At 41.3% G+C, this 25914-nt stretch overlaps 4 protein-coding genes and 1 long non-coding RNA gene across 6 annotated transcripts in view; 3 read left to right on the top strand and 2 right to left on the bottom strand.

Moving 5' to 3' along the window:
- Positions 1 to 7: 7 nt before the first annotated feature.
- LOC116616129 lies at positions 8 to 6064 on the top strand. Its single transcript, XM_032378025.2, has 6 exons — positions 8 to 490; positions 948 to 1194; positions 1815 to 1949; positions 2665 to 2879; positions 4041 to 4224; positions 5655 to 6064. The coding sequence occupies exons 2-6, from the start codon at positions 958 to 960 to the stop codon at positions 5895 to 5897; spliced, it is 1014 nt and encodes a 337-aa protein (XP_032233916.1). The 5' UTR covers positions 8 to 490; positions 948 to 957; the 3' UTR covers positions 5898 to 6064.
- Positions 6017 to 10425, bottom strand: LOC5509166 (armadillo repeat-containing protein 6). The gene is made up of 4 exons (XM_001629640.3): positions 10087 to 10425; positions 7967 to 8679; positions 7307 to 7576; positions 6017 to 6856 (listed from the first exon to the last, which is right to left on the bottom strand). Exons 1-4 carry the CDS (start codon positions 10292 to 10294, stop codon positions 6632 to 6634), a joined length of 1416 nt encoding a protein of 471 aa, XP_001629690.2. The 5' UTR covers positions 10295 to 10425; the 3' UTR covers positions 6017 to 6631.
- Positions 10426 to 10469: 44 nt separating this feature from the next.
- Positions 10470 to 16684, top strand: LOC116616131 (pituitary tumor-transforming gene 1 protein-interacting protein). Its single transcript, XM_032378031.2, has 2 exons — positions 10470 to 10902; positions 15207 to 16684. The coding sequence occupies exons 1-2, from the start codon at positions 10572 to 10574 to the stop codon at positions 15461 to 15463; spliced, it is 588 nt and encodes a 195-aa protein (XP_032233922.2). The 5' UTR covers positions 10470 to 10571; the 3' UTR covers positions 15464 to 16684.
- A 461-nt stretch (positions 16685 to 17145) lies between these two features.
- LOC116616130 (arrestin domain-containing protein 3) lies at positions 17146 to 22191 on the bottom strand. Its single transcript, XM_032378026.2, has 6 exons — positions 21917 to 22191; positions 20798 to 21021; positions 19844 to 20080; positions 18940 to 19053; positions 18104 to 18284; positions 17146 to 17494 (listed from the first exon to the last, which is right to left on the bottom strand). Exons 1-6 carry the CDS (start codon positions 22152 to 22154, stop codon positions 17445 to 17447), a joined length of 1044 nt encoding a protein of 347 aa, XP_032233917.2. The 5' UTR covers positions 22155 to 22191; the 3' UTR covers positions 17146 to 17444.
- Positions 22192 to 24354: 2163 nt separating this feature from the next.
- Positions 24355 to 25914, top strand: part of LOC125563222 — a 33764-nt gene continuing 32204 nt past the window's right edge. The window contains exon 1 of one of the 2 annotated variants that reach the window (XR_007308235.1): positions 24355 to 24707. This is a non-coding gene — a long non-coding RNA (uncharacterized LOC125563222). Of the gene's footprint in view, positions 24781 to 25914 lie in introns of both variants that reach the window. The other variant, XR_007308236.1, reaches the window with a different exon arrangement.

The raw sequence follows: 25914 nt of genomic DNA, 5'->3' as shown, positions 1-25914 counted from the left end.
TGGTGACGAGAGTTTATGGAACATCGAAAAAGGCAGTTATACAAGTATTGTAAAAAATGATATTAGAGTTTGATACAAGTATTGTGCCTGTACCCAAACTCTGTTATGAGAAGAGATACGAGAGTTATGTTCAAGCTTGCATTCTAATACAGGTATTGTGAGAAATGATTCCGGAGAAGTCGTCCCAGAACGAAAACAAGAAAAGAATATGAAATGTATTGTCTATCAGAGTTTTATCATATAACCAGTAACATGTCGCACCCACCAACAGCAAGAGAAACATGAAATGACCGCGTGAGGCTTTTTTTCATATGGTGACTATTTGCACAGATGAGACTAGATGTCTTATCCCGTCTCAAACTAACTCGTGAGTGACGTTATTTGCTAAAGTCGCAGGTATAAATACAGCCTTCCACGAACTCTAAAAGTTCATACTTCGGAGTCACTTCCACGGAAAACAGTGTGCGCAGCAAGTTGACTTTACAAACGGGTATGGATTCCATATGATCAGTTATAAGCCGTCTATCCGGCCATTATCCACCCCCTTTATGAGACCCGACCCTGTATTTATTGTGTTTGCAATGACCTTTCGAGTTTATGGCTCGCTCTGGACTTTCTCTTTCTATCAAATGTTTTATTTTCAGTTGTAGCTTGGCTTGTACTTACCCTCCTCTGCGCAGAGCTTTCTGTGTCGCTCTTTTGCTTTAGCGACACAGAAATCGACAAAAAGCTCTGCGCATAGGGAGGTAGGCTGTACTTGGAGCATTTGAGTGTTGAAAATGTTCTTAAGGGTGTTCTTTACTCAATGAATTTACCCAAAAGAATTATACAAATGATAAATAACAATAATATTTAAACTCAAATATAGTTATTAACAACGTAAAAATTGAATAAGGAATTGAGTTGAAGATCACCCTGACAAGCTAGATGTAAAACATTTCCTTCAGGCTCTCAAGAATGGCTAAAGCGCTCCTACTGGTGCTGGCGGCAGCCAGTGCCTTACTGATGTCATGCCAGGCGTGGATAGATGTGAAAGACAGGATCAAAGGTAGAGTGATCCACCTGGAGACCTTGCTCCAGCGAGGGCGATGGCTCTGGCAGAACGACAACCTAGATGCTGACGGTTCAAGATACTTTTTTATTGACGAGCTCCCCGAACGGGACACTTACTATCACCCACGGGTGCAATTCATGGTAAGGCTATTTAAAACGGGCCTTGAGCCTCGAATTCGACAGTTGACTCACAATACTCTGACCCCCCCCCCCCCCCCACCCCCTTGGTAACTTAAACAAAAATCAATTACCGTGGATCGGCTCCTGTACGGATTCCCGCTAATTCAAAGTCATTTTAACCTTGTTTTTACCCCAAAAAACTCAAAATGTTCTCTACAATTTAGCGGACCGTTTTTTTAGAAGGTAACTTTTCCTAGCTCGCAGTGTTACTCAGTTACTCTTTCATTTGAAAGAAAACGGAGTAACGAAATTCCCGGTCAAGTGGAGTGGTTCCGAGCCCCTTATCCCTTCGTTGGCCCCCCCTACGGGGCTTGAGAGGTGGCGTGAATGGAATCCATTTGACTGCTTGCCAATGAGAAAACTTTAAGGATTTTGAATGACGGAACCAGAAGCCCGCAGTAAGACATAAGTGACTACCTCAGTCTGTTACTTCTGTTTAAGTAGATTCGCTACATTGAAATACAGTCGTCATGTCGTTTTTAACTATTTCGCTCTGATGAACTTAATTGAAACGACATCAGTAATCCATTTGCGTTTAGCCATCGTGAACAATTGGTATTTCAGCCTGCTTTTATTTAAAGGTAACAGAGTGTAACAGCTATCTCTGTCTGGAGCCTCTGTCACTTCGGGACTACTACCTGGCGGCAGGATTCCCCGCTGGTGTGCCGAACAAGTACACAGTGAAACTGCAGCATTCCGTGTACCCTGCTGGAGATGTAAGTCCCCCTACCCCCCCCCCCAACTTAAAAATCTCCCACCCCATATGTTGCAAACATAAAGACTACATAGTTCCCTACTTAGTCGTTTCCCCCCTCCGATATTCTCTTATCTAATATCGCATAGCAAACAGATCATCCCGGAGCCCAGGTTTGTGAATATTTCACTTCTTTGTTCCATCCTCAAAAATACCCCTTTCCCTGGCCTTTTCCAACTGCTATCATTCTCATGAAATGCACCATTCTTCGATCTGCACTGAAGAAGTCTTATTAAAAACGAAAATCTGGCAAAGCTGAGTACCATTTTTGGTAGACTCTTTTCATTCTCGCTAACGAACGTGGCTGTTTGTATATTTTTATTGGTTTTATTTGGCATATCAGTATATCTGATTGATTTCATACAAAGGTGCATTTTAACATTTGTGCATTCTCTCTCTATCCTGCACACATAAAGTGACATAACGACATTGGTGCGCACACTCTTATGTTCGTATGTTAAGCCCGACAACGACATGGACATATAAAAGAAAAAAAAAACAAATATGATAATTTTCTTATGTCGTCATTTCAATGTCGTTATTTAGGGCTTATGTCTTTATGTAGAACCATTCACACAACATACGAACATGAGAGTGCGCGCACATGCACATATGTCGTTATGCAACTAGTATGCACCAGGCATTATGAGTTAAAGCTTTATCTGTTACTTTTACAGATTCGCTTTTTCTGGAAGTTCTTGTGCGAGGACGAGACGTTGGAAAAATGCAAGGTTGTCCCGATACGATTTGAAAGCGAGGGATGGCTGATGGTGGCTGATAATTGGGGGAATCCTAATGGTTATAATGGAGGCCATTACGATGCTACATTGGGGAAGGACCTTAGTGACGCCTACTTCCGTATCCACGCACCCAACCCCACAGATGGATACAAGTAAGCAAAACCCATATAATGCTAAAGTCCCGAGCAATGCGCCAACATTGCTGGCGAAAAATCGTTGTTTGTACCATGTTGGAAGGTTGGCTGGACGATGATGTTGTAAAAAGTTAGCCTCCCTCGCAGACGTTTTTAGGCAGGCGTCGCTCGCTTCCCCGCTCCCCCTAAAAACGCCGGCTAGGGAGGCTGGTAAAAAGTATTGCCCAACACTATTCCCTTTATCTCCACCACGTCATCAGCAATGTGTGGTTAGGTCTGTTTGCACCCGGCAATGGTGGGCTTTGATAAGCAGGGCCAGTGTTTCCAAAAACCATCTTCAAGGATATGACCAGTGGGATATATCTGGATGTTCGTGTGTCCTGCCCCCCCCCCCCTCCCAACCCAAATATATCGTGGCCTACTTCAGCCCTATTAGCATTTATTTGACTCGCGTTGAAACATCGTTAATCTTAGCCAAGCAGGTTGCCAAACATTGCCGGCAGATGCTCGAGCTGTTTGTACATTATTATCACCATCATCACTAACATGCATAATATCCCATAATATTCGTTTCATAACTAACCACCAGCATAATTTATCGCCCGGAGGGGGGGGGGGGGGGTCTCTCCATAAAAGTAGACGGGAGTGATCGTCACATCTTTTAGGGGGTATACAATTTCCATCAACTGCCATCCCTTAGGGGAAGGATTTTTCCGACTTTGCTATCTCTTAGGGTATAAAATTCGACCAACTCTTATTCCTAAGGGGATGTTTAACATTTTTCCGATCCAATTCGACCAATCGCTATTCCCAAGGGGTGTTTAATATTTTTTTTTTTCGATTCTGCCATCTCTTAGGGGTTAAAAATTCCTTCGACTACACCCAATTTGCTCTCTCTTAGGGGTAAAAATTACTGTCGACCACGCCCAAAGTGCCCTCCTTTAGGGTTAAAATCGATTTTGCCGACGATCACCCCCGTCTGTTTTTATGCAGTCCTCCCCCCTCCCGGGATTCATCGTCATTGTCGATGAATCGTTCGGAAATGTCGTTGTTTTGGATCGTTATTACAAACACAGGCACGTAGGGTGTGGGGGAGTGGGTGCAGCAAGGTATCTCTCATAGTGAGATAATACCCAGGGGTAAACGCGACTTGACTAGAATATAACCTTTTTCTTGAAGTGTAGTCTACAGTAACTCAAACACTGGGACAAGCGAGCAAAGCGCCAGTTACAGCGTGACAATGGGTGTGTCCAAGACCCACACGACAAGCCATACTGTTACCGTAACTGTGTCCATCGAGGTGGGAGGCGCCTTTAAGGCTTTCTCTGCCAGTGCGTCGACCACAATCTCAAATTCTTGGGCGGTAAGAGAGTATTTATTTTTCACGTTGCCATACCTTCTGTGTTGTCAGTATTTCCCGTACAGCACGAGAAGTAACAATGAAAAACAATAGAACAAAATCTTCATGTAAACAAGAATATTACTATAATGGCACTTATCTTGTCAAGTCAACCTAAAAAAATGTATTAACACATGCACCATGGTTTTACTCTATATCTTTAGAAGGTAATATAAGTTGTTTGTTAAAAGGGGAGAAGGTAATATAAGTTGTTGGTTAAAAGGGGAGAAAGTAATATAAGTTGTTGGTTAAAAGGGGAGAAGGTAATATAAGTTGTTGGTTAAAAGGGGAGAAAGTAATATAAGTTATTGGTTAAAAGGTGAGAAGGTAATATAAGTTGTTGGTTAAAAGGGGAGAAAGTAATATAAGTTGTTGGTTAAAAGGGGAGAAAGTAATATAAGTTGTTGGTTAAAAGGGGAGAAGGTAATATAAGTTGTTGGTTAAAAGGGGAGAAAGTAATATAAGTTGTTGGTTAAAAGGTGAGAAGGTAATATAAGTTGTTGGTTAAAAGGGGAGAAGGTAATATAAGTTGTTGGTTAAAAGGGGAGAAGGTAATATAAGTTATTTGTTAAAAGGGGAGAAAGTAATATAAGTTGTTGGTATTAGTGCCATGGGACCACAGACCGTGAACAGTGTAGGACGTTCACTCTGGTACTCTAGCTAGTTTTTCTATATAGTCTTTCCACAGGTAGCCCAAGCGCTCTCTATTTGTCTCTTACTCTCGTTACGACAAAAAAAAAATTGTCAAAGAAAAAAAATTCTGGTCGTTTTAAAGCGTATTTTATGTTTTGACAATTTTTGGGTGTTTTGTTTTTTGTATGTTTACCACGATAATACCATTGTCAATAGAGACAAATTGAGATCATGGTCTGCCTGTGGAATTTGTAGATGGTCAGAATACTATCCTTTTTCCATATAATGCCTAACTGCGCACCCCCCTCAGCCATTCTTGGGTACCCGACTGTTACTTCTCATTCAAAAGATCAACTGTCCCCATAGCCTTGTGCTCTTGGATAAGAAAGCAAGGAAGGGGCTGAAGCGAGCTCTTCTGTGACGTCACATTAATTTCTTACCCGCCACAGGGAACCCGATCGAAACGCCAGAGACAAGGCTGATTAAAGCCGCATTGTCATAAGTTTACTTCCGGAGGTCCGACGGAAATCTCAACCGTTAAAAGACAAAAGAATCTATTAAAATCCAGATATTAAACAGGCCATCCGCTCTAAATTATCAATCACATCCTTAAAGAAACTTCCAATAAACACACTGCTTTCAATATTTTGAAATATTTTTCGCGTTTTCCGTTAAAAATCATCGGAAATTGTTACGTAAACGACCGGGAGTAAACTGGTGACAATGTGCATTTAAATGTTTTGCTTTGCTATGATCTTCAGACAACCGACTCGACAACATTCTCGACGTCTAAGACAGTTCAGCACAGCCTGACCCTGCCTCCCCGTACGACAATTATCCTCAAGCAGCTGATTGGTCACTACGCGGGCGAGTTTGACGTCGGCGATGACCAGTTCATGATCGAAGAAATACCGCTGGATGGCGGTCCTGCTCGCAGGCGAATCGTTAGGATCTCTCCCAGTGGCCAACAGTTTGAGGAACCAAACAAATTGGCGATGTGTTAGTAGAGGAACTACCGGATGACCCGGAACTTCCTTGGCAGCATTTTCATAGAGCAAAACCATTATATTAATGTGTCATTAGTAAAATGAGAATGATACTAATAAAGATATGTGATATTGTATGAAATTTCCTAGGATTTTAATGAATAAAGGGATCTTGGAATGCAAAATGACATAATATTAGTGAACGAAATACTCTCTACTGATAATCTGTTGGATAAAAGAGTTTATATACGGGTACCACAGGTGACCTTCCTGTGGGATTCCCTAAGTCCGATTCCCTTAAAAATATACGCGGTACACAGATTCCGCGTATAAGGGATACTCGCTGTAGCGGGACTTGCATTTTCATAGATACTCGATAGACATTCTAAAGCGAGTGAGACCAGCTTATGATCTAAGCGATGTTTCATAATATATTTTCTTCTACACTAACATACTTCTAAATACCCGTATCCCAATACAAGTATTTCAAAATCTGGTGAAATTGGGTGATAAATTAGTACTAGAAGTGCAGCTAGATGACAAAAAAAAGATACAACATCTATACATCTAAAAGAACATGTTCATATACTGTAAAAATACACACACACACACACTATATAAGCATAGGTAAAGGGGGGGGGGGAGAATGCCATAAAAACAAGCAGAGAACAAGATGGTTGTGCGCCCCCCCCCCCTCCCCCCTTTAGCTAGGTGCCTGACATATAGCAGGCTGTTCTTGAATCAAAATACAATCATTCATAAAAAGGTCTCTGGATACCCTGGCCACTTCCAGTCCATAATTCCCGTAGCTCCACATCACACTGTAGATCACGCAGGGCCGCCTTGGCCAGGTCATGAGATTCAGGATAGGTGTTGTAGGCGTATCTAATCTGTGCTTCTCCACCCGCTCCTAGGATTGGCTCACAATTCTCTGGGTTACGAGCCACCAGGTTCCTGATGGCAAGACATCCTTGTTTCTGTCGGGAAGAAAACTTCTTTTAGGCTGTGAAAATGTTACTTATTGAAAACAAAGCAACAAATCCATTCAATGCTGCTGCAAAATATCTAAATTTATAATAGCTTTCTGCTCATGGAGATGCAAAGAAAAAGCTTAGCTACAGATTGTCTGCTTCAAGAAGAGATAGTTGACTATACAGTAATATTGAAAATCTTAAATAAAAGAGAGATATTCAATCTAGATGTTTTTTTTTTTCTTTGTCACCCTCAGCTTTCAAAAATCATAAAGTGTTTCATGACCTAGGGGAAAGCTTCTCTCAAGATTTTGGAGTGGGGATGAGGTACCTAAATGGGTAGTCTCGTCCACAGGCATCTCTAAATGTCTAGAAAACAGTGAGTGAAATGGAAAAAGCTATGTTGGAGTCCTAACAGATACAATAAAGATCCCTGTCAGATCATGAGTTCCATACCTGCACTCCTACAACTCCTGGGTGCATCTGCATTGCCTTTAGAATGACTTCATGCCCACCAGCATTGATAATAGCAGCGCAGTTATCCGGCATTCTTAGAGCGATAGATGCAAGAGCGGCACACCCCTGTTCTGCTACAAAGGCCTGCTTGGCATGCTTGGTCATGGATGCAACAATCAGCGCCATCCCTTGGGTTGCTACAATAGCTTTCTTGACATCGTCATTACCCGCTAGAACACGCAAGACAAAGCAGACTTGTTTTACTACAGCCTGTAGAACAAGCAAATCCAAATTATTCTATATATTTACCGGTACTTAAATCATACTGTTACCTCAAGTCAGGACAAAAATGGAGTAAAAGCTTATTTTCATACTACTAGGGAACACCAATAAAATGACCATGGATGCCTTGAACTCCCAGATGGGCTAGGCATTTGCTTGTTTCTACTCCCTGAACTCCCTGATTACTCAAACTGATTCTTTTTTTGTGTGTATGTGTCACTTAAGTGTTTGAGTTGACACGTTCCACTGTACTTAATAAAAAAGCAATTTACAAACTACAACAAGTAGCTGATAATATTAAGTGAAAAATTTCTAAGCTTGCATTTAAATGGTATGTGCATAAATAGAAAAGGGAAATATATACTAACACATCCCTACCTGGTGGTCGATTTTCTCCTCTAGAATCTTTAACATGACTTTTAGACCTCCAATATCAATAAATTCCTTACAAAACTCATCCCTTACGAAAAGTCTGCCAAGGGTCGCACACAGCTCACTGACCACTTCCACATTTTCCCCACAAACTTCCATTACATCCATTAGGGCACTGATACCATTATCAGCAACAATCTGCTTAGCATGCTCGTGAGCTTTACCGAACGGTACACTCATATCATCATCAAATGTCAAAACTCGCAGCACAAAGCATGTCTCTTTTATAACAGAAGAATTTTGTTTATGGATCCCTAAAACATCTATCAGGATTGGAATAGTTCCTAGTTCGACAAACGTTTGACGATTTGATTCACTCTTGATGCAGCTATGATTTACACATATAAGAACCACCTCCAATAACCCCTCTTGCTTGGTAGAGTCTTTGAGACATTCACACAGAAACTCAATGGTTTCTCTATCAATGATATTAGCTTGACCATTCACAAATGTGCCAAAAGCCTCAAGACCTCTACAGAGTGTCTCTTTGTCACCCTTGATTGCTTTGAATGATGATAACAATATCGGGATGGCGTTATGGCTGGCAGCAAATTTTCTATTATTTTCACTGTTGCATTCAGCCTGGAAGCTTGCAAATGCTTTGATAAGATGATCCTTGTTGTCGTTGCTTGAGCTGGCTTGGATTTCACTTAATGCATCTGTAACACCACCATAAACGCCAAAAGGTCAATAAAATATTACAGAAACCCATGGGTTTCCTTTTTCCTTTGCATAGAACATGATTTACATGATTTACGTATAAACGGACAACTTTTAGTCAACTATAGTTACAACTTTTAAAGTGCCCATAGCATCAAACTCTTAATTTCCGAGTTTATACCAATATATCAGTAGTTTAGGACTTGAAAACAAACCATACTAAGTTTTATATGACAGGCTTTCATGGGTTTTGCCAGCATTTAAATGTAATAATTACATGATTGACACGGTTTCCATTGTTTTCTGTAGGGCTTTATTTCACGTACAAACCTCATTAATAGGCAAGTAGCTAAGAGCCCTGGGGAGGATTTTGATATTCAGTGGGGAGGAGAGGGGCTGATGAATTGAGAATTGAATTGCATATTATAAAATGCAGAGGGTGTATATACATACATCCCGGGGAAACTTGTATACATCCCTTGCATTTATAATGAGCAATTAAATCAATTCACTAACTGCACTCTTTCATGCTGAATATCAAAACCCTACCACATGGCACTTTAAATTTACAATTTTCCAAAATCTATTGGACCATAAAAATGAAAAACTTCAACCCTATTAATTTCTTACATATGCAGGTTTTTTAGGGGTTTATTGCCACTTTCGCCCTTAGTCTTCATGACTTTATCAACCTTACAAACATCCTCTCATAACTTCATCAACACTACAATATAATCGAACGCCTTTTATACTATCGAAACTTACAAAACTATCCGATCCTGCCACAGCTCTGGTTCTAATTCCTTACTTCCGCCCACTCTTGATAGGTATGAACAGCCAAAACCGTGTTGGTTTTCGTGTTCTCCGGAATCCTATCGCCATTTCCCATCTCAAATTCTTCTTATTTTAGAATTGTAATATTACGGCTTGTTGTTCCAAGGATCATTCCAACAAAATCGAAATCCGAATTGCAAAAATTCTGTGTCAGATTTTTTTCTGATATCATATAAAACCTCTTTACCTATTCTTCATCTCAGGATAAGTAAATATTAAAAACAAGTTACTGGAATTTGATGCAAGGGGCCTTTTAATTGCTCGTATAGACGGTCAACAACTTTTAGTTGTCAACTTTCGTTCTTTTAGTTGACAACTAAAAGTTGTTCACTAAAAGCTGACACGCTAGCTTTCGGAAAATGAGAGTTCACAATTAAAAGTTGTCAACCCTTTCCCGTCTACACGAGCAACTTTAAGTTGTCACTTAAAAGTTGACAACTAAAAGTTGTCCGTGTAGACGAGCCTTGAAACCAGACAAACGTCCAGTAAACGAAAACAACAAAACAAAACATACAGTGGTTTCTAAGCGGTCTTTCCCTGATACCCCATTCCCCCCTCTGTCTCTATCCTACCTTTCACAGGGTTACTGTGCCTAAGTCCGCCCTCACACGACTCATCTCTCACGTAACTCGTAATCAAGTTACTCAAATCAACGCCTTGACTAACAAATTGCTCCATAGCATCAGAAACGGCTTCGTCTAAATCCATCTCGAATTCCTCTATATTTTCACGAACTACGGCATCGAAGGTCTCCTGGGAAATCTTCTTTGGATGATTCATGGCGTTGAGTTATGAATTAATCCCTGCACTTGGACTATAGCCTATTATTATTTAGGAAAAGCGTTTGACAAGTGTATCGAAATTGAGAGAGAAATGGCGCCCTTTTGTTTACAGCGCCCGCACTCCTCTGATTCTGCGGTACGTGTGCACCGCATGCGCAGAAGGTCACATGCGCTTGCGCAATGAGAAAGTTCACAAAATACTCGTAAACGAAAGTACTGTAGTCTTCAAAGCACTTTTCTTCTGTCAGTCGCGATTTTTTTAGCGTCCTTTCACCATGAAAACCTTGACAAAAGCAGTTTGTTGGAGTGCGATAACTCTCTGCGTATGTTTTATCGCGATCGGTGCCGAAACGACCACAGCAAAGCCCAAAACAACTTCAAGTCCGACACCAACTCGACCGAACACCACGACGACTTCCCCGACACCCACTCCAAAGCTTAGCTGCGAGGAACGAAATTCTTCTTGTGGATCGTGCACAGATGATTACGAATGCTACTGGTGTGAGCCGGACTCGACTTGTAAGCCGTACAAAGTCAGTATCTCTCAACTGACCCCGAAAGGGTGCAAAGGAAACAAGTGGTATTGGAAACAATGTGCCGTTCCAGGTAGGTTCGCACGGTATCCTAACAGTTCTAATTTGGGTATAGCTAATTTGATTTGTTATAAAAAGGATAACAACCAGTTTGTCCATGTCTCTATTTAATGAACTTATGGGGAGCTCACAAATTTCATTTACTAAATTAAACAAGTTTCCATTCATGCGTAACTCAATTTCAACAATGGTGACAACACATATATATAATATATATATGTATATATATATATAAAATGATGGTTGAAGGCTTTCATAGAAAGTGCTCAATACTCGAAAGTAGAGCGGTGTATAGTGTTGGTTTGAGAAAAATACAAACTACATAGGTTTCCCTACAGGTCTGTTTCGTGGTTGCCCACTCATCAGGGGATATATACACCGCTCTACTTTCGAGTATTGAGCACTTTCTATGAAAGCCTTCAACCATCATTTTATCCAGACTCCAAGTTTTTCTTGTTGAGCACTCTAAGGCTACTCATTATGGAAAAATTCCACATCAACTACTCAACGAAGAATATTCCCCTACCATCTCGCAGTGATTACCTCCAACGCCTTATTGAAAAAACCGAACACTTTTTACGCCGAATGCGCTGGAAAGCACACTTCTTCCTAAACACAGACACCGCCTCGACCTCCAAAGAAACCTATGGATTCCGCTCAACCAAAAATCCGCCTCCTGTAGAAGAACTGAAAGAGTTCGAAGAAGACATGTTAAAAATGATCCAGTCAGTAAAATTCAAGAACCTGAACACTCCTTTCCTGGGCAAGCTAAAAGAAGACACCGACAACATTAAAAAAGAACCTAAACTACTGATCCCCGCAGATAAAACCACAAACTTCTACAAACTAGAGCCAGCTACCTACAAGAATCTCCTAGAAAAAGAAATAAACAAGTCCTACAAAAAAGCACCCTCCGAAACAACGCAATCTGTCCACAAGAAAAACAAAGAGATCGCTACAAAACTGGATTTAGACGATAGAATAGACACCACGGCCAACAAGCAAGCCTTCATAACTCTCAAAGACCATAAGCCGAACTTCGCTAACAAACCTACCTGCAGACTCATCAACCCCACAAAACCCGAAATCGGAAAAATCAGCAAAAAGATCCTCGACCGTATCAATAGCGTAATTGCAAAGAAACGAAACTTCAACCAATGGAAAAGCACTAAAGCCGTCATTGACTGGTTCAAGGCTGCCGAAAACAAACACCAACTCAACTTCATCTGTTTTGACATTGTAGAATTCTACCCATCTATCAGCCAAGACCTACTATCAAGAGCACTCGACTTCGCCTCCAACTATGACGAAATCACCCCTGATGAAAAAGAGATTATAACCCACTCCAAGAGCTCCTTCCTGGTCCACAACCAAACACCCTGGCAGAAGAAAGGCAACACAATATTTGATGTTACGATGGGGTGCTTCGATGGCGCAGAAACCTGTGAACTTGTAGGCAACTTCCTTCTCTCCCAACTTCAGGACCTCAATATGAACGTAGGACTCTACCGCGACGACGGACTAGCCATCACCAACGCCACACCCAGAGCCACCGAAAACCTAAAAAAGGAACTATGCCGCATCTTCAACAACAACAGACTCCGAATCACCATTGAGGCAAACAAACAAGTTGTCAATTTCCTAGACGTCACCCTCGACCTAAAACGTAATACACACCAGCCTTATACAAAGCCGAACTCCTCGCTACAATATGTCCACCGTGAGAGCAACCACCCGCCCTCCATCACCAAGAACATCCCTGCTGGTATCAACAGACGCCTATCTGCCCTATCTTCAGACCAAGCCTCCTTTGACCAGACCGCGCCACCTTACCAGAAAGCACTCGACGATAGCGGATACAACTACACGCTACGCTACGAACCCAACACCGTAACCAACCGTAAAACCCGCAAACGCAACAACATCCTATGGTACAACCCGCCCTTCAGCAAGAACACCAGCACCAACATCGGCCACAGATTCCTCACCCTGATAGACAAGCACTTCCCGAAAGACAACCACCTCCGTAAAATCTTCAACAGAAACACCATCAAAATCAGTTACAGCTGCATGAACAACACCAAACAGATCATAGACAACCACAACAAGCGCATCATCACCGCATCGTCGGCTACCGAGACCGCCAGCTCCACCCCTACCACTACCAACAACAAGACATGCAACTGCCGACAGAAAGACACCTGCCCTCTAGACGGAAACTGCCTACAGACATCTGTTATCTACCAAGCTACCGTAACTCGAAAAGACAACAACACCTCGGAAACATACGTCGGGCTCACTGAAAACAGCTTCAAGACCAGGTACAGAAACCACACCGCATCATTCCGACACGCCAAACACAGAAACTCCACCGAACTCAGCAAACACGTCTGGACTCTCAAGGACAGCATGATTGAGTACTTTATTTCATGGCGCATTCTTTCTTCCCACTCCGCCTACAACAGTACCACTAAGCGTTGCAACCTCTGCCTCAAGGAAAAGCTGACGATCATCTGCCAACCCAAACTATCAACTCTAAATAAACGCAATGAACTCGTGTCCTCGTGCCGCCACAGAAACAAAGCCCTGCTACGAAACAATTAGAACTGTTAATCCCGTCACCGTTAAATTCGCGCTATCAATTTTTCACACGTTCCGCACTGTTAGTTTTCGCCCCGCATATTTAATGTAACTCGCTATTGTTCCTCTTACCGCCTTAGCTAAAACTATCAGTCTATTATTATGTAAATTTCAATGTTAATAGTATATATACGATGGTAGGAATATTCTCATTAAATCCCCTGATGAGTGGGCAACCACGAAACAGACCTGTAGGGAAACCTATGTAGTTTGTATTTTTCTCAAACCAACACTATATATGTATATATATATATATATATATATATATATATATATATATATATATATATATATATATATATATATGTATGTATATATAACATATATATAACATATTCATATCTCTTATCTTCTGCTTAGTTCCAAACTTAAAAGTATTGTATTTCGGATTTATTATTATCATGTTTTTCCACTAAAAACTTTTCTAAGGAATGCATCACGTGATGTGAAGTAATAAAAGTAAAATATTTGATTCAGGTTTGAAAAAATTGGCCGTATATAGATAGTTCTTATCATGTTAATGCATTCCAAAATGCATTCTATAATCAAGATGTCATGACAAGGAAATAGCAGTAAGTCATTGACCCTCCATATTTTGATATAAGTTTTTTTAAATCAAAAGGGGGGGAGAATATGAATTTGTGATTTTTTTACAATAAGGTTTCTTAGAGATGATATCTAAGATACTCTTTAAAAAGAAAGAGAGATCAATATTTAAAGGAAGATATACAGTTAGCCTGTGAATTTCTCACTTTACAGCCCATTTAACTTCTTCTGCTGTGCTCTGAGAGAGAGGTTCAGCAGAGGCCTCTTTTCTCTGTGCAGAGGCCTCTTTTCTCTGTGCAGAGGCCTCTTTTCACTGGGCTGGCGTCCGCGAGAAAAAGAGACTGCTGCCATAGGTCGAAACTTTTTCTGTTGCACATGCGTTTATAAGCGACTGTATGACGTGCCAAAACCCGTACCATCGCGAGAAAGCTGTCAATGTGCAAATTTTTGTCACAAATTATGAATCAAACTCCGGTTAGTTCTCCTCTTCAAAAAAAGAAAACATCTGTTCAATTTCAATCACCTAAAATGTCACTAAAAAGATTGAACAGCAAACGCAGCAAAGACAAGTTTTGTCTTGTTTGTGGAATATGTTTCAAGACATCTGGGCACAGGCAAGTTTCTTCAATGTAAATATCGCACAGTTGGACTCTAAGAAAATGTTACACAACTTTTTGGTAAACTTAGATTAGCTAATTTCAGAAGAATATGCAAAAGCTGTAAACGGTCGATTGACTCGTTAGTCAAAAAAGAAGAAATTCTGAATGAAGGCAAGGCATTGAATGGCTTCTTTTATAATTCGTCGCGTGATATTTCTATGGAGGATGCCGTTTCGAATGCAGTATTATTATCCCACAGTGGATATACGCTTCTCACATGAACTAGTCATTGTGGGCTCGAATAGTGGCCAGTAATTAATTAATGGGGCATGCGCTCTGGATCCCCCATCCACGATGGTGGACGGCAGTTTGATCGAAGAACTTGCAACCCATGGCAGAGGTCTCTTTTCCTCGCAAACGCCAGCCCAGCGAAATACAGAGAAAAGAAGCCTCTGCTAGCAGGGAAAGAGAGAGGTAAACCACTCTCTTCTTTCCTCTGAGATGATGTAATGTATAAATTTGATTGTTTCAGGCTATGTGTTGATCATTGTTGTGCCGTCACTTGTGGGTGTCATCCTCATCAGCCTTGGATGTTGCATATACTGCTGTTGCTGCCGCAGCCGGGGAAGGAAAGGATATGAACGGGAGGAAGACAGAATCAGACAAAGGAGGGAGGAAAACCGTCAGCGCAGCCAGGAGAGGCGAGCAGAACGCAAGCAGCGTACCGATGCCATCAGGCAGAAGTATGGTCTTCTCACTAATACGGATGATGAAAATGAAATTGTCTAAAGCTTGAATCACAGGTTCACAGGAAATGTTCTCTAATATTCTTCCTTGCTTTGGGAATCATCAATACCATACATCATTTATAGTAGCATTTGTACCTTGAACTTGACAAATTTTTTCTTGAAAATTTAATCCGACTATCATAGATTTAGAGAACAGTAGGTTTGGTTTAGTATTCTACCATTGTAAGGAAAGGATAATGAACAGATGGCGACGAGTACACAGGATCTTAGATGCCAAAAGGTAGATCGTTTCTTATGATCCCCCCCCCCCCCCCTAGCAAATCTCTATCCATATGACACCCATGACTGTGTACCATCCCCCTCCCCCTAGCAAATCTGGGTACATGCCAAGGGAGATAATGAGTGGTTCTCATAAAGCTGTGAAACACACTTTAGCTTATTTGGCACTAATACACTCTCATGTATTTGATCTCTCTTGTGCTGGCTTTATTACACTTTCAATATTTCCATTTGTTTCACAGGTTTATGAAAACCAGTTTAAATTCACTCATTGATTGAGTGTTATTTCCATTTTTCAATTTATTTAAGGTGTAGCAAATACAACAAGGTGTATCAAGTGTAGCAAATAGGTATCTAACCTAGGATTTTTTCACATTTTTTCATAAATTTTCTAATTTTTCACATGAAAAGTACATTCTAGTAATAGCTTTTTTGTAAATATTATTTCTATAGCATTGAGATCCCATCACCACAAAAATCTTGTAAATACTAAATCGTTTGATAAAAATAAGGGAATATATATTACCAATATAGTATGTATGCCAGCACGAAGCAAACAGCTAAGCTGCAATACGCATATATGAGCAGCAATAATTCAAATGCACTCGTAGGCAAACCTGTCTTGTTTACACTGTAATGGAGGACCATGAGGGAGGTGTCCTTCCTGTTTTAAAGGAAATGTGTAGGAGTCCAAATTCACAAATTTCCCCCAGACCTATGTTTCATATTTTGATGCTCATTTTTAAAGGTGGCACCCGCCACCCTCATCTTGATAAATTCTTGAGTTGAGTTAAAGAAATTTGAGTTGAAGAAATGTAGGTGCATTGAGTTGAAGAAATTTTGGTGCAATGTATGTCAGTCTGTGAGTGGTGTATGTACCACCAAAAAGATGCAGTAAAACAATTAGATTGTAAGAATAATCTATTTGAAAGGGATTGTTTTTTTTTATATTTTTGACTTGATTAAATGACAGTAAAAACTCTTTGATGTCTGTTTTGTCCCATCTTAAAAGGCCGCTCTAGATGTGATTGCTTGATATCGCGTATTAGGTGGAGATGTCTCTCTAGACGTAATTGCTTGTTAGCATTTATTAGGTGGAAAGGCCGCTCTAGATGTGATTGCTTGATATCGCTTATTAGGTGGAGATGTCTCTCTAGACGCAATTGCTTGTTAGCATTTATTAGGTGGAAAGGCCACTCCACACGTGATTGCCTGTTAGCCCTTATAAGGCGAGGAGAGGCCGCTCTAGATGTGATTCTTTGGTAGCTTTTATTAGGTGGGAGTGGCCTCAACCCGAATTTTCTTGTAAATATTACATATTCTCATAACACCAATTGGAAAAGTGCTGTCCTACCCCCTCTTTTGCCACCTTTGGAACCAGGTGGCTCGTTGAAACCCCCTCTGGCCACAGGCCTGGCTGGAGAGCACATAACAAGCATGCTATGCTATTAGTTTTTTTTTATTTAGTTCACAAAAGTATATCTATGATAAAAAGTATGTTAATCTCCATTGTACTATACAAACCCTATTTACACTACTCTCCAGTACCCAAATTACAAAATACAAAAAAGCTAATTTTGATCTTCATATTACAATGGTATGAAAATTCCATAAACCTATTATTATTTTTTATTTGCTGGGCGGGAGTGGTAGGGAACACTTCTGCACATGCCTCTGTAGCTCATCAAACGAGCGTGTGTCTACGTCTCCGATAGGGGACTGGATCTAGCAGGTTGTGATCGTCACGTCGCTACAGCTGGTAGAGGGTAGCCAGGGGATCCAGTTGCGAGTACTAAAAGAGAAGTGCAATATCAGGCATAGCAAGTATAGAAAACTACCCTCCTCCAGGCATCTTTTTTGCCCAGAAAGCTCCAGAAAAGAAGGCGCTTGGGGGCCCTGTCCTTCCCTTTTTAAAAGCAATTTGTTCAACACAGGAAGCCCGAAAAGCAATTCGGATTTCATCCCGTTTTTGTGACGTTTAAAGACACCTGCAGAGAGGGTTACGGGTAGTTTGAATATTCCCATTTTGTTTTTAATGAAAAGAGTATTTTGTCTTTACAGTAAAGAGTATTGCCTGACCAAACGTTTGGGGGAAAGGAAAAGGAAAACCATCAAGGATTTACATTGTGGAAGGGCTGTTCAAGGTTGCCAGGCAAAGTTGCCTGGGTTACCATTGAGAGTAACATGTGGTCGGATCAGGGTCCCCACAATATTTCTAGGGGTCGTGGCTGTTATTTTTCTTAATATTTTCTTAATGTTTCTATATCGTGCCCGAACAATATTTCGAGGTTCATGGGATTGACTGATAACTAACACCCCCTTTTGCTTCATGCATGCAACAGTGATGACAACTTCAAGATGTCATTAAAAAAAAAAGAATATTCCTGTGTAACCTCCTTACCGTGCTTTATACCGACGAAAGTCTTCATGGTAAACTTAGGCTCTTGAGTTAGTTGAGAATATGGGGCTAACTTATTGATGAGCCCGCAAGACTTTCCCAGCGGTATGGTTGCTATAGTGATAGGAAGCTCCACCTCAAGATTGACACCGGAACCGTGACCATGGGCAACGGCGACGATAACCTTAAAGTAAACAACAACAACGTAAATATATTAGATGAAGCGCAGAGGAATTGAGTATATCATCAGCACACCCCTAGAGGGATGTGCCCTTTCCTGTGGCCACCACCTTATCAAGGAACTGTTATTTTCTCCGAGTGAACGCCTCATTAGGCGTTTTTACCTGATGCCAGAGGAGTAATATTCCACTGCAGTACATCAGGACAGGGGATTTCCCTCAAGTGGGGTGCTGATGATTAAATAAGGCTACCGTGATTTGTTAGACTTTTTTTAGATTTTTAAAGTAAAATTTGGGCGCAAAAGGCATGTAAATCAGCCGAAGAATCCCTAGTTTCCTCGCAGCCGCTGTTAGTTTCGGTGACGCAGCGTTTCCCCGTTGCGTGACCGAAACGTAAAGCGGCTGCGAGGAGACTAGAGAATTCCTAAACAACATCACGCAAAATTGTACACTACTGCGCGCAAACACTTCGAAAATATGCTTATAAGTAATGAAACACTTTGTTCAATAATTCCGTCAGTCATTGTTGTTTTCCCGTCAGTATATGCACTGTTTACAGTCTTGTCGTCCAAGTCCAGGTCGACAAGTTTACAGTCTTGTCGTCCAGGTGGTCTTCGAGTCCTGTCGCGTTGTGTCCGGCATGCTATGCGCTCTTGGTACCTTGAGGTGGTAGCATATAGATACTATCCCACAATTCCTCATGGTCGGAACGACATCCGAGACTTCAAACTCGTCCAACTCAAGCGACATCGAAGAGCGCTGAAGAACTTTGACCTATGAATAAATAAAGAGAGGAAGGTTAAAAATCTGGGAATCAGATACACCCACAGGCGCGTACTGTTATCTTTAACAAAAATCCGGCGAAATCAGTGATCAGTGAATCAGAAAATTTGCAAACTTGTATATATTTGCGGGGGTGGCAGCCGCAAAAGTCCAAACAAGATACAAACAGACCCTTAAAGTTTCGTCCCGAGGCGTCTCTATACTTCATGGCCAATTCTTTTTGTGACATCACAAATCTGTTGTAGGTATCGAAATATTGGGAGAGAGGGGCACGATACAGAATAACAGCATATTGGAGGCACAGCCACGCCCCTAATGGTTATTTCCTTCAATTTTTTTTTTTTTTTTAATATTGGGGGTCACGTGCCCCCAGTGTCCCAACTCCCTGCTACGGCCCTGCGTCACCTCGGTTTGTCTAAGAATCATCCGCCCTTTTTAATTTAAATGTAAGCTGACAGTAGGTAGACTGGGCATGACGTACAATCTAATTATGCTTTATCAGTTAGCCATAGTAAAAATTACCCAGAAGACCCTAGGGACGAGGTTGGGATTCGTAGTACTTAGCACTTTTGTTCTATTCTTGGTTTGCAAAGACGTGACCTAATCGTATGAAAATTAGCTAATTTGAACGGGTTTCCTGTAAATGGTACCCTGGTTCCAGAGCCTCGAACGTCTCTCTATTTAGTGGCCAAATAGAAAGACGTTCGAGGCTCTTGAACCAGGGTATGTAGATGGAGGTATTTTCAAAAATCAATATGGCTGTTACTCACACATCGCTGACCTGTTTATTGACGCTTCTCGTCCTTCCACAGCTAGACTTGTAAGTGATGCTCTGCACCAAGTACACGCACGTCTCGTAAGGCTCTCTCAGAGGAAGATTACGTATCTCGGTGGTTAGGGTCAGTCGCTCGCCAGGACAGTAAGCGGTCCGATCCGTGTACACGAGCGCGTGGAGAGGCGCCGCTGTACCGTTACACAGGCAGTTCAAGGCTTTCTGAGCCTCGCCAAATACAGGCATCTACATACCGGACATCATTACATTTATTATCTCAGCAAGTTGAAGGTATCTCATTATTTGCTACCCTGCTAGAAGAGCTTTTTTTGTGTATCAGTGCACCCCGGGGGAGGGGGTAATAAGGATGCTCGTCGTATTTTTAAGGGGTCAAAATCGGGCCTCAGGTTTTTATTAGGGGGTATCAGAAAGAAAAAAGGCTTTTCTTTAAGGCTTTTTTAAGGATCTAGAGGTATTGTTTAGGGTAGCAATTTTTGGTCATGCAGGTATTTTTTTAAGTTTTTTTGTCGAATTTTCCGACGAACATCCCTACCACTTTTACATTGAAGACCCCCCCCCCCCCCTCCCGGGCAGTGCACTTATCCCTGTCGCGTCTCTGTTCTTTCGCGTTCTCGTTTGTTTGTGTCCGCAGGGAGACCTGACACGGATAAGTGAACTGAGAAACAAACAGAAAGAAAGCTCTGTTAGCCGGGTAACTATTTACGAGTCATACGCGCATTATTTTTCTTTTTGCTCTTGTAACATTTTAAGATCGGTTTCTTATACTTGAATATACTGGATATTCGCCTTGCACAGCCACTTGGGCTGTTTTTTTTTTTTTTTATTTATTTCGCTGTGCCTTTTGAACAGGATTTGCCATAGCCAATACTTTTTTGGGAGATAATTACTTTCGTTACGATAATGGTCGGTTCCTTATTAAAAGCTTAGAAATCGTATACTTACGAGAAGTCTGGAAGAGTTGACATCTATCAAGTTGATTACGTGGACTTGTAGCTTGGTAACCTCGTCAAATCGCCAAGGACGCCTGATTCGCGCACGCAAATAGTACCTCACGTGACCATGTGTGCTCTCAAAGGACGATGGGAGACTGAATGGTGGTATTTTGAAGGAAAATTCTAGCGCATGCCTACCTGCCGATAGAACGCTGACTGCCCCTTTCTTATCTCCTGCAAAATTATAAACGTAACCTGATAAGTAGATAAGTACAGCCCGATACAGATGGACTATACAACAAACGTCCGTTAAGGGGATACCTCAGAACATCGCTCTACATAAAGGAAAATGGCCCGAAACCCGGCGATCTTCAAACGAACGGAGTTTAAATTCTTTAGAGAGTATTTTTATTCTATTTATTTTATTAGCTTTGCCATTTTATTAAACATGAATTAAAAAATACGAATATACACAACAAATGGCAGGGACACCGGGACATCTAGCCGTCTTATGTAGAGCTCTATTAAACAATCTCACAACCACGTGAGACAGGGCCAAAAACCAAATAAAGACTTCACCCTTTGAAGTTCGCCGGGTTTCGTAACCATTCCCGTATTAACTAGCTTTCATTTTCAAAAGTCGCGAAACCAGAAACCTCCATTAAGCGGATATCTCCATTAAGAACTCTCGGGCTCAAGGAAGTCCGTTATACATAAAAGAGGCACATTATCGGAAAAGGGGCTAAATAACGAGGAAATATGGAGACTCACTTGACTGAATTTATGATCGAGGAAAGTTCCAGAGACTGTGGTGGTCGCACTGTGAATTCACCTTTTATATCAGTGTCTTTTGGTGATAAAATGAAATAAACAATAATCCCTTTATTATCATGATGGGCTTTGTGTAACCGGCATCCTCAACATCCTCAATTGACAAATCTAGAGCAAGCTCTTAAAAAAAAACCTGTTGCGCAGGCTTATTGCGAGTTGACCGCGTCTTTTGGGTTACCTGTGCTTGCATGACAATAGCGTTCCACTGAAGAAACACTAGCAGTCGAGTATAAAATCCTTTGATAATGAATTTTAAAAGATAAAATAGCTCAATAAACCCCACTTAGCATTAACTCACCATTTGCCAATAAGGATGTCTTCTTGTTGAAATAAACCTCCTCATTTTTGTGCGTGGTTGTGTAGTTCTCCATTTCATCCCAATTTGTACGCGCTTCTCCGTGGAACTCGACATGGACACTGCGAAACTTTAAACTCTCTTTCGAATACACGACGCACTCCCCAGACACGACCTCCCCGGGATGATAAATCCTGTTCTTTCTGTTCAAAACAATCTCAAATGTAACCCCTTTGCCCATTTTCCGGCGATGGCGGTGGATGGATTGTACAATTCAGAACACCAAAACACTGTTGACTGGACGTTGTCGACTTCTTGATTCCTCGGTGCGTATAGAGTCTGGAATTTCTGCGTTTATGGGGTCAACTTGTGAAAAGAAAGTGCTGTTTTTAAAACGCTTGTATCTTTGCCCGTGGTCAAATTTTGAGATTTTTTCTGATATCATATAAAAACTCTTTACCTATTCTTCATCTCAGGATAAGTAAATATTAAAAACAAGTTACTGGAATTTGATGCAAGGGGCCTTTTAATTGCTCGTATAGACGGTCAACAACTTTTAGTTGTCAACTTTCGTTCTTTTAGTTGACAACTAAAAGTTGTTCACTAAAAGCTGACACGCTAGCTTTCGGAAAATGAGAGTTCACAATTAAAATATGTCAACTCTTTCCCGTCTACACGAGCAACTTCAAGTTGTCAATTAAAAGTTGACAACTAAAAGTTGTCCGTGTAGACGAGCCTTAAAACCAGACAAACATACAGTAAACAAAACAATAAAACAAAACATACAGTGGTTTCTAAGCGGTCTTTCCCTGATACCCCATTCCCCCCTCTGTCTCTATCCTACCTTTCACAGGGTTAGTGCCTTAGGCCGCCCACACACGACTCATCTCTCACGTAACTCGTAATCAAGTTACTCAAATCAACGCCTTGACTAACAAATTGCTCCATAGCATCAGAAACGGCTTCGTCTAAATCCATCTCGAATTCCTCTATATTTTCACGAACTACGGCATCGAAGGTCTCCTGGGAAATCTTCTTTGGATGATTCATGGCGTTGAGTTATGAATTAATCCCTGCACTTGGACTATAGCCTATTATTATTTAGAAAAAGCGTTTGACAAGTGTATCGAAATTGAGAGAGAAATGGCGTGTACAGGACCCGAAATGATCCCAGGACCCGAAACGAAACCAGGACCCGAAACGATCCCCAAAAGTTCCCCAACTGATCCCGGGACCCGAAACGATCCCCAAGAGTCCCCGAAATGAACCCCAAGGAATTACAGTAATAGACAACTAAGAAATGTGTAAGGATTGGCTTTCAGTTTTAAAAACATATGAAACATTTAGCTTTGTTTGTGTTATTAAAAGGGGATTTACATTAACTAAAACTATAGTATTAAGGTTTTAATATACGACTGCGGGGGAATACAGTGGTTGAGTCAGAAATTGGGGTCAACTAGCAATTCTTTGTGATAGAAATTTGAAGAGCCCGGCGTGGATAAATCATTTTTACATAACAAGCCATAAAAGAAAGTCTTTACAGATAGGACATGCTGCTTTTTATAGGAAGCGAAATGTTTTAAAGTTTTTTTTTTTTTTTTTGCATGTTTGTTTTCGGTGAATGAAAGACTATCATATCATGAGATCATGCCGGGGTGTACGCACGACTACATGAGGAATTTCAAAACTCACATAATATTGCTTTCAACAAAAGCCACATCCTTTTAATATTTTGCATCGGTAGTAGAAAGGTTGTTCGAGTGCATAACTCAGTATGCTTTTGTCATTCCATCTTCTCGGCCAAACCGGCTGCCTAAAATGTGTCGGTAAATATTCGCTCGTGTGAACAAAGATTTCGTGGTGAAATACATGTTTAGGAATATTAATTTTTAGGGGTGATGTTTACCGGAAATGAGATTTATAGTGTCAGAGTCATGTGTCGGAACCGCAAAATGTTTAGAGTGTGATGGAAGGTCAAAAGTTTGAATGATCTGAGCAAAGCTGTGCTATGTTTATACATGCTGTATTTCTTTCAGTAGCAATTAAAAGTTGTGTATTTGTTTTAGACTGTTTATGGGTTTAACGCCGGGCAATGTAATAAATAGAAGTATTGTGTTGAAATTTATAAGTCACGTTGTTTAGAAATCGAGTCGCTGTTAACCTCTAATTATGCTTCAAGAATTGCAAGTATTTCTTCTGCTTTCCCTTTGTCCATTACCGTATATCCTTGGGGTTGATTTCGGGGACTCCTCGGTATCGTTTCGGGTCCGAGGATCAGTTGGGGTACTTTTGGGGATCATTTCGGGTCCTGGGGTCATTTCGGGTCCTGGGATCATTTCGGGTCCTGTACAGGTGCCCTTTTGTTTACAGCGCCCGCACTTCTCTGATTCTGCGGTACGTGTGCACCGCATGCGCAGGAGGTCACCTGCGCTTGCGCAATGAGAAAGTTCACAAAATTCTCGGAAACGAAAGTACTGCAGTCTTCAAAGCACGTTCCTTCTGTCAGTCGCGGTTTTTTTAGCGTCCTTTCGCCATGAAAACCTTGACAAAAGCAGTTTGTTGGAGTGCGATAACTCTCTGCGTATGTTTTATCGCGATCGGTGCCGAAACGACCACAGCAAAGCCCAAAACAACTTCAAGTCCGACACCAACTCGACCGAACACCACTGCGACGACTTCCCCGACACCCACTCCAAAGCTTAGCTGCGAGAAACGAAATTCTTGTTGTGGACCGTGCACCGATGATTACGAATGCTACTGGTGTGAGCCGGACTCGACTTGTAAGCCGTACAAAGTCAGTATCTCTCAACTGACCCCGAAAGGGTGCAAAGGAAACAAGTGGTATTTGAAACAATGTGCCGTTCCAGGTAGGTTCGCACGGTATCCTAACAGTTCTAATTTGGGTATAGCTTATTTGATTTGTTGTTAAAAGGATAATAACCAGTTTGTCCATGTCTCTATTTTATGAACTTATGGGGAGCTCACAAATTTCAGAAGTACTAAATTAAACAAGTTTCCATTCATGCGTAACTCAATTTCAACAATGGTGACAACATTATCTAAAAAATAGATCCTGTTTTTTTGTAGCAAACACCGTAGCTTCAAAACATATTCATATCTCTTATCTTCTGCTTAGTTCCACACTTAAAAGTATTGTATTTCTGATTTATTACCATCATGTTTTTCCACTAAAAACTTTTCTAATGAATGCATCACGTGATGTGAAGTAATAAAAGTAAAATATTTGATTCAGGTTTGAAAAAAATGGCTGTATATAGATAGTTCTTATCATGTTAATGCATTCCAAAATGCATTCTATAATCAAGATGTCATGACACGGAAATAGCAGTAAGTCATTGACCCTTCATATTTTGGTATAAGTTTTTTTAAATCAAATGGGGGAGAGAATATGAATTTGTGAATTTTTCGCAATAAGGTTTCTCAGAGATGATATCTAAGATGCTCTTTAAAAAGGAAGAGAGATCAATATTTAAAGGAAGATATACAGTTAGCCCGTGAATTTCTCACTTTACGGCCCATTTAACTTCGTCTGCTGTGCTCTGAGAGAGAGGTTCAGCAGAGGCCTCTTTTCTCTGTATTTCGCTGGGCTGGCGTCCGCGAGGACAAGAGACTTCTGCCATAGGTCGAAACTTTTTCGTTGCGCATGCGTTTATAAGCGACTGTATGACGTGCCAGGGGGGGACTGGGGGGTTTCATAGAAACGAGTGGGAGGCGCGAATCGCCCCTCTGGGCCTCCCAGCCCCGTCTCAGGCTAGGGAGGCGCGAATCCCCCCTCCGACCCCCCCAGCCCCATCCCAGGCTGGGGGCTTTCAGTGGCACCGAAACGCGTTTCGCGTAGATTAATAATTGCTGGTTATTAATCTACGTCGGGACCACTTCGCGTAGATGGGTAAATCTACGCAGAACACACTAGCGATGGTTAGCAATCATTAATCTATGTCCGGGGACGCCAGCGCCTTGTGCTAGGACCTGAGGGCCGT

This window comes from Nematostella vectensis, chromosome 5 (genome assembly GCF_932526225.1).
Source record: "Nematostella vectensis chromosome 5, jaNemVect1.1, whole genome shotgun sequence".
Classification (NCBI taxonomy): domain Eukaryota; kingdom Metazoa; phylum Cnidaria; class Anthozoa; order Actiniaria; family Edwardsiidae; genus Nematostella; species Nematostella vectensis.
This window is presented reverse-complemented; position numbering and strand designations above follow the sequence as displayed.

Excerpts from the sequence above, each read along its gene's own strand:
- LOC116616129 (XM_032378025.2), top strand. The coding sequence starts at position 958 with ATGGCTAAAGCGCTCCTACTGGTGCTGGCGGCAGCCAGTGCCTTACTG. Across the intron at positions 1,195-1,814 it reads ACCCACGGGTGCAATTCATG|GTAACAGAGTGTAACAGCTA; the intron begins GTAAGGCTATTT and ends TTTTATTTAAAG. Across the intron at positions 2,880-4,040 it reads AACCCCACAGATGGATACAA|TGTAGTCTACAGTAACTCAA; the intron begins GTAAGCAAAACC and ends TTTTTCTTGAAG.
- LOC5509166 (XM_001629640.3), bottom strand. The coding sequence starts at position 10,294 with ATGAATCATCCAAAGAAGATTTCCCAGGAGACCTTCGATGCCGTAGTT. Across the intron at positions 7,577-7,966 it reads AGGAGAAAATCGACCACCAG|GCTGTAGTAAAACAAGTCTG; the intron begins GTAGGGATGTGT and ends CTTGTTCTACAG. Across the intron at positions 6,857-7,306 it reads CAGGAGTTGTAGGAGTGCAG|AAACAAGGATGTCTTGCCAT; the intron begins GTATGGAACTCA and ends TCTTCCCGACAG.
- LOC116616131 (XM_032378031.2), top strand. The coding sequence starts at position 10,572 with ATGAAAACCTTGACAAAAGCAGTTTGTTGGAGTGCGATAACTCTCTGC. Across the intron at positions 10,903-15,206 it reads GAAACAATGTGCCGTTCCAG|GCTATGTGTTGATCATTGTT; the intron begins GTAGGTTCGCAC and ends TGATTGTTTCAG.
- LOC116616130 (XM_032378026.2), bottom strand. The coding sequence starts at position 22,154 with ATGGGCAAAGGGGTTACATTTGAGATTGTTTTGAACAGAAAGAACAGG. Across the intron at positions 19,054-19,843 it reads CGAGAAGCGTCAATAAACAG|GTCAAAGTTCTTCAGCGCTC; the intron begins GTCAGCGATGTG and ends ATTTATTCATAG. Across the intron at positions 18,285-18,939 it reads CTATATGCTACCACCTCAAG|GTTATCGTCGCCGTTGCCCA; the intron begins GTACCAAGAGCG and ends GTTTACTTTAAG.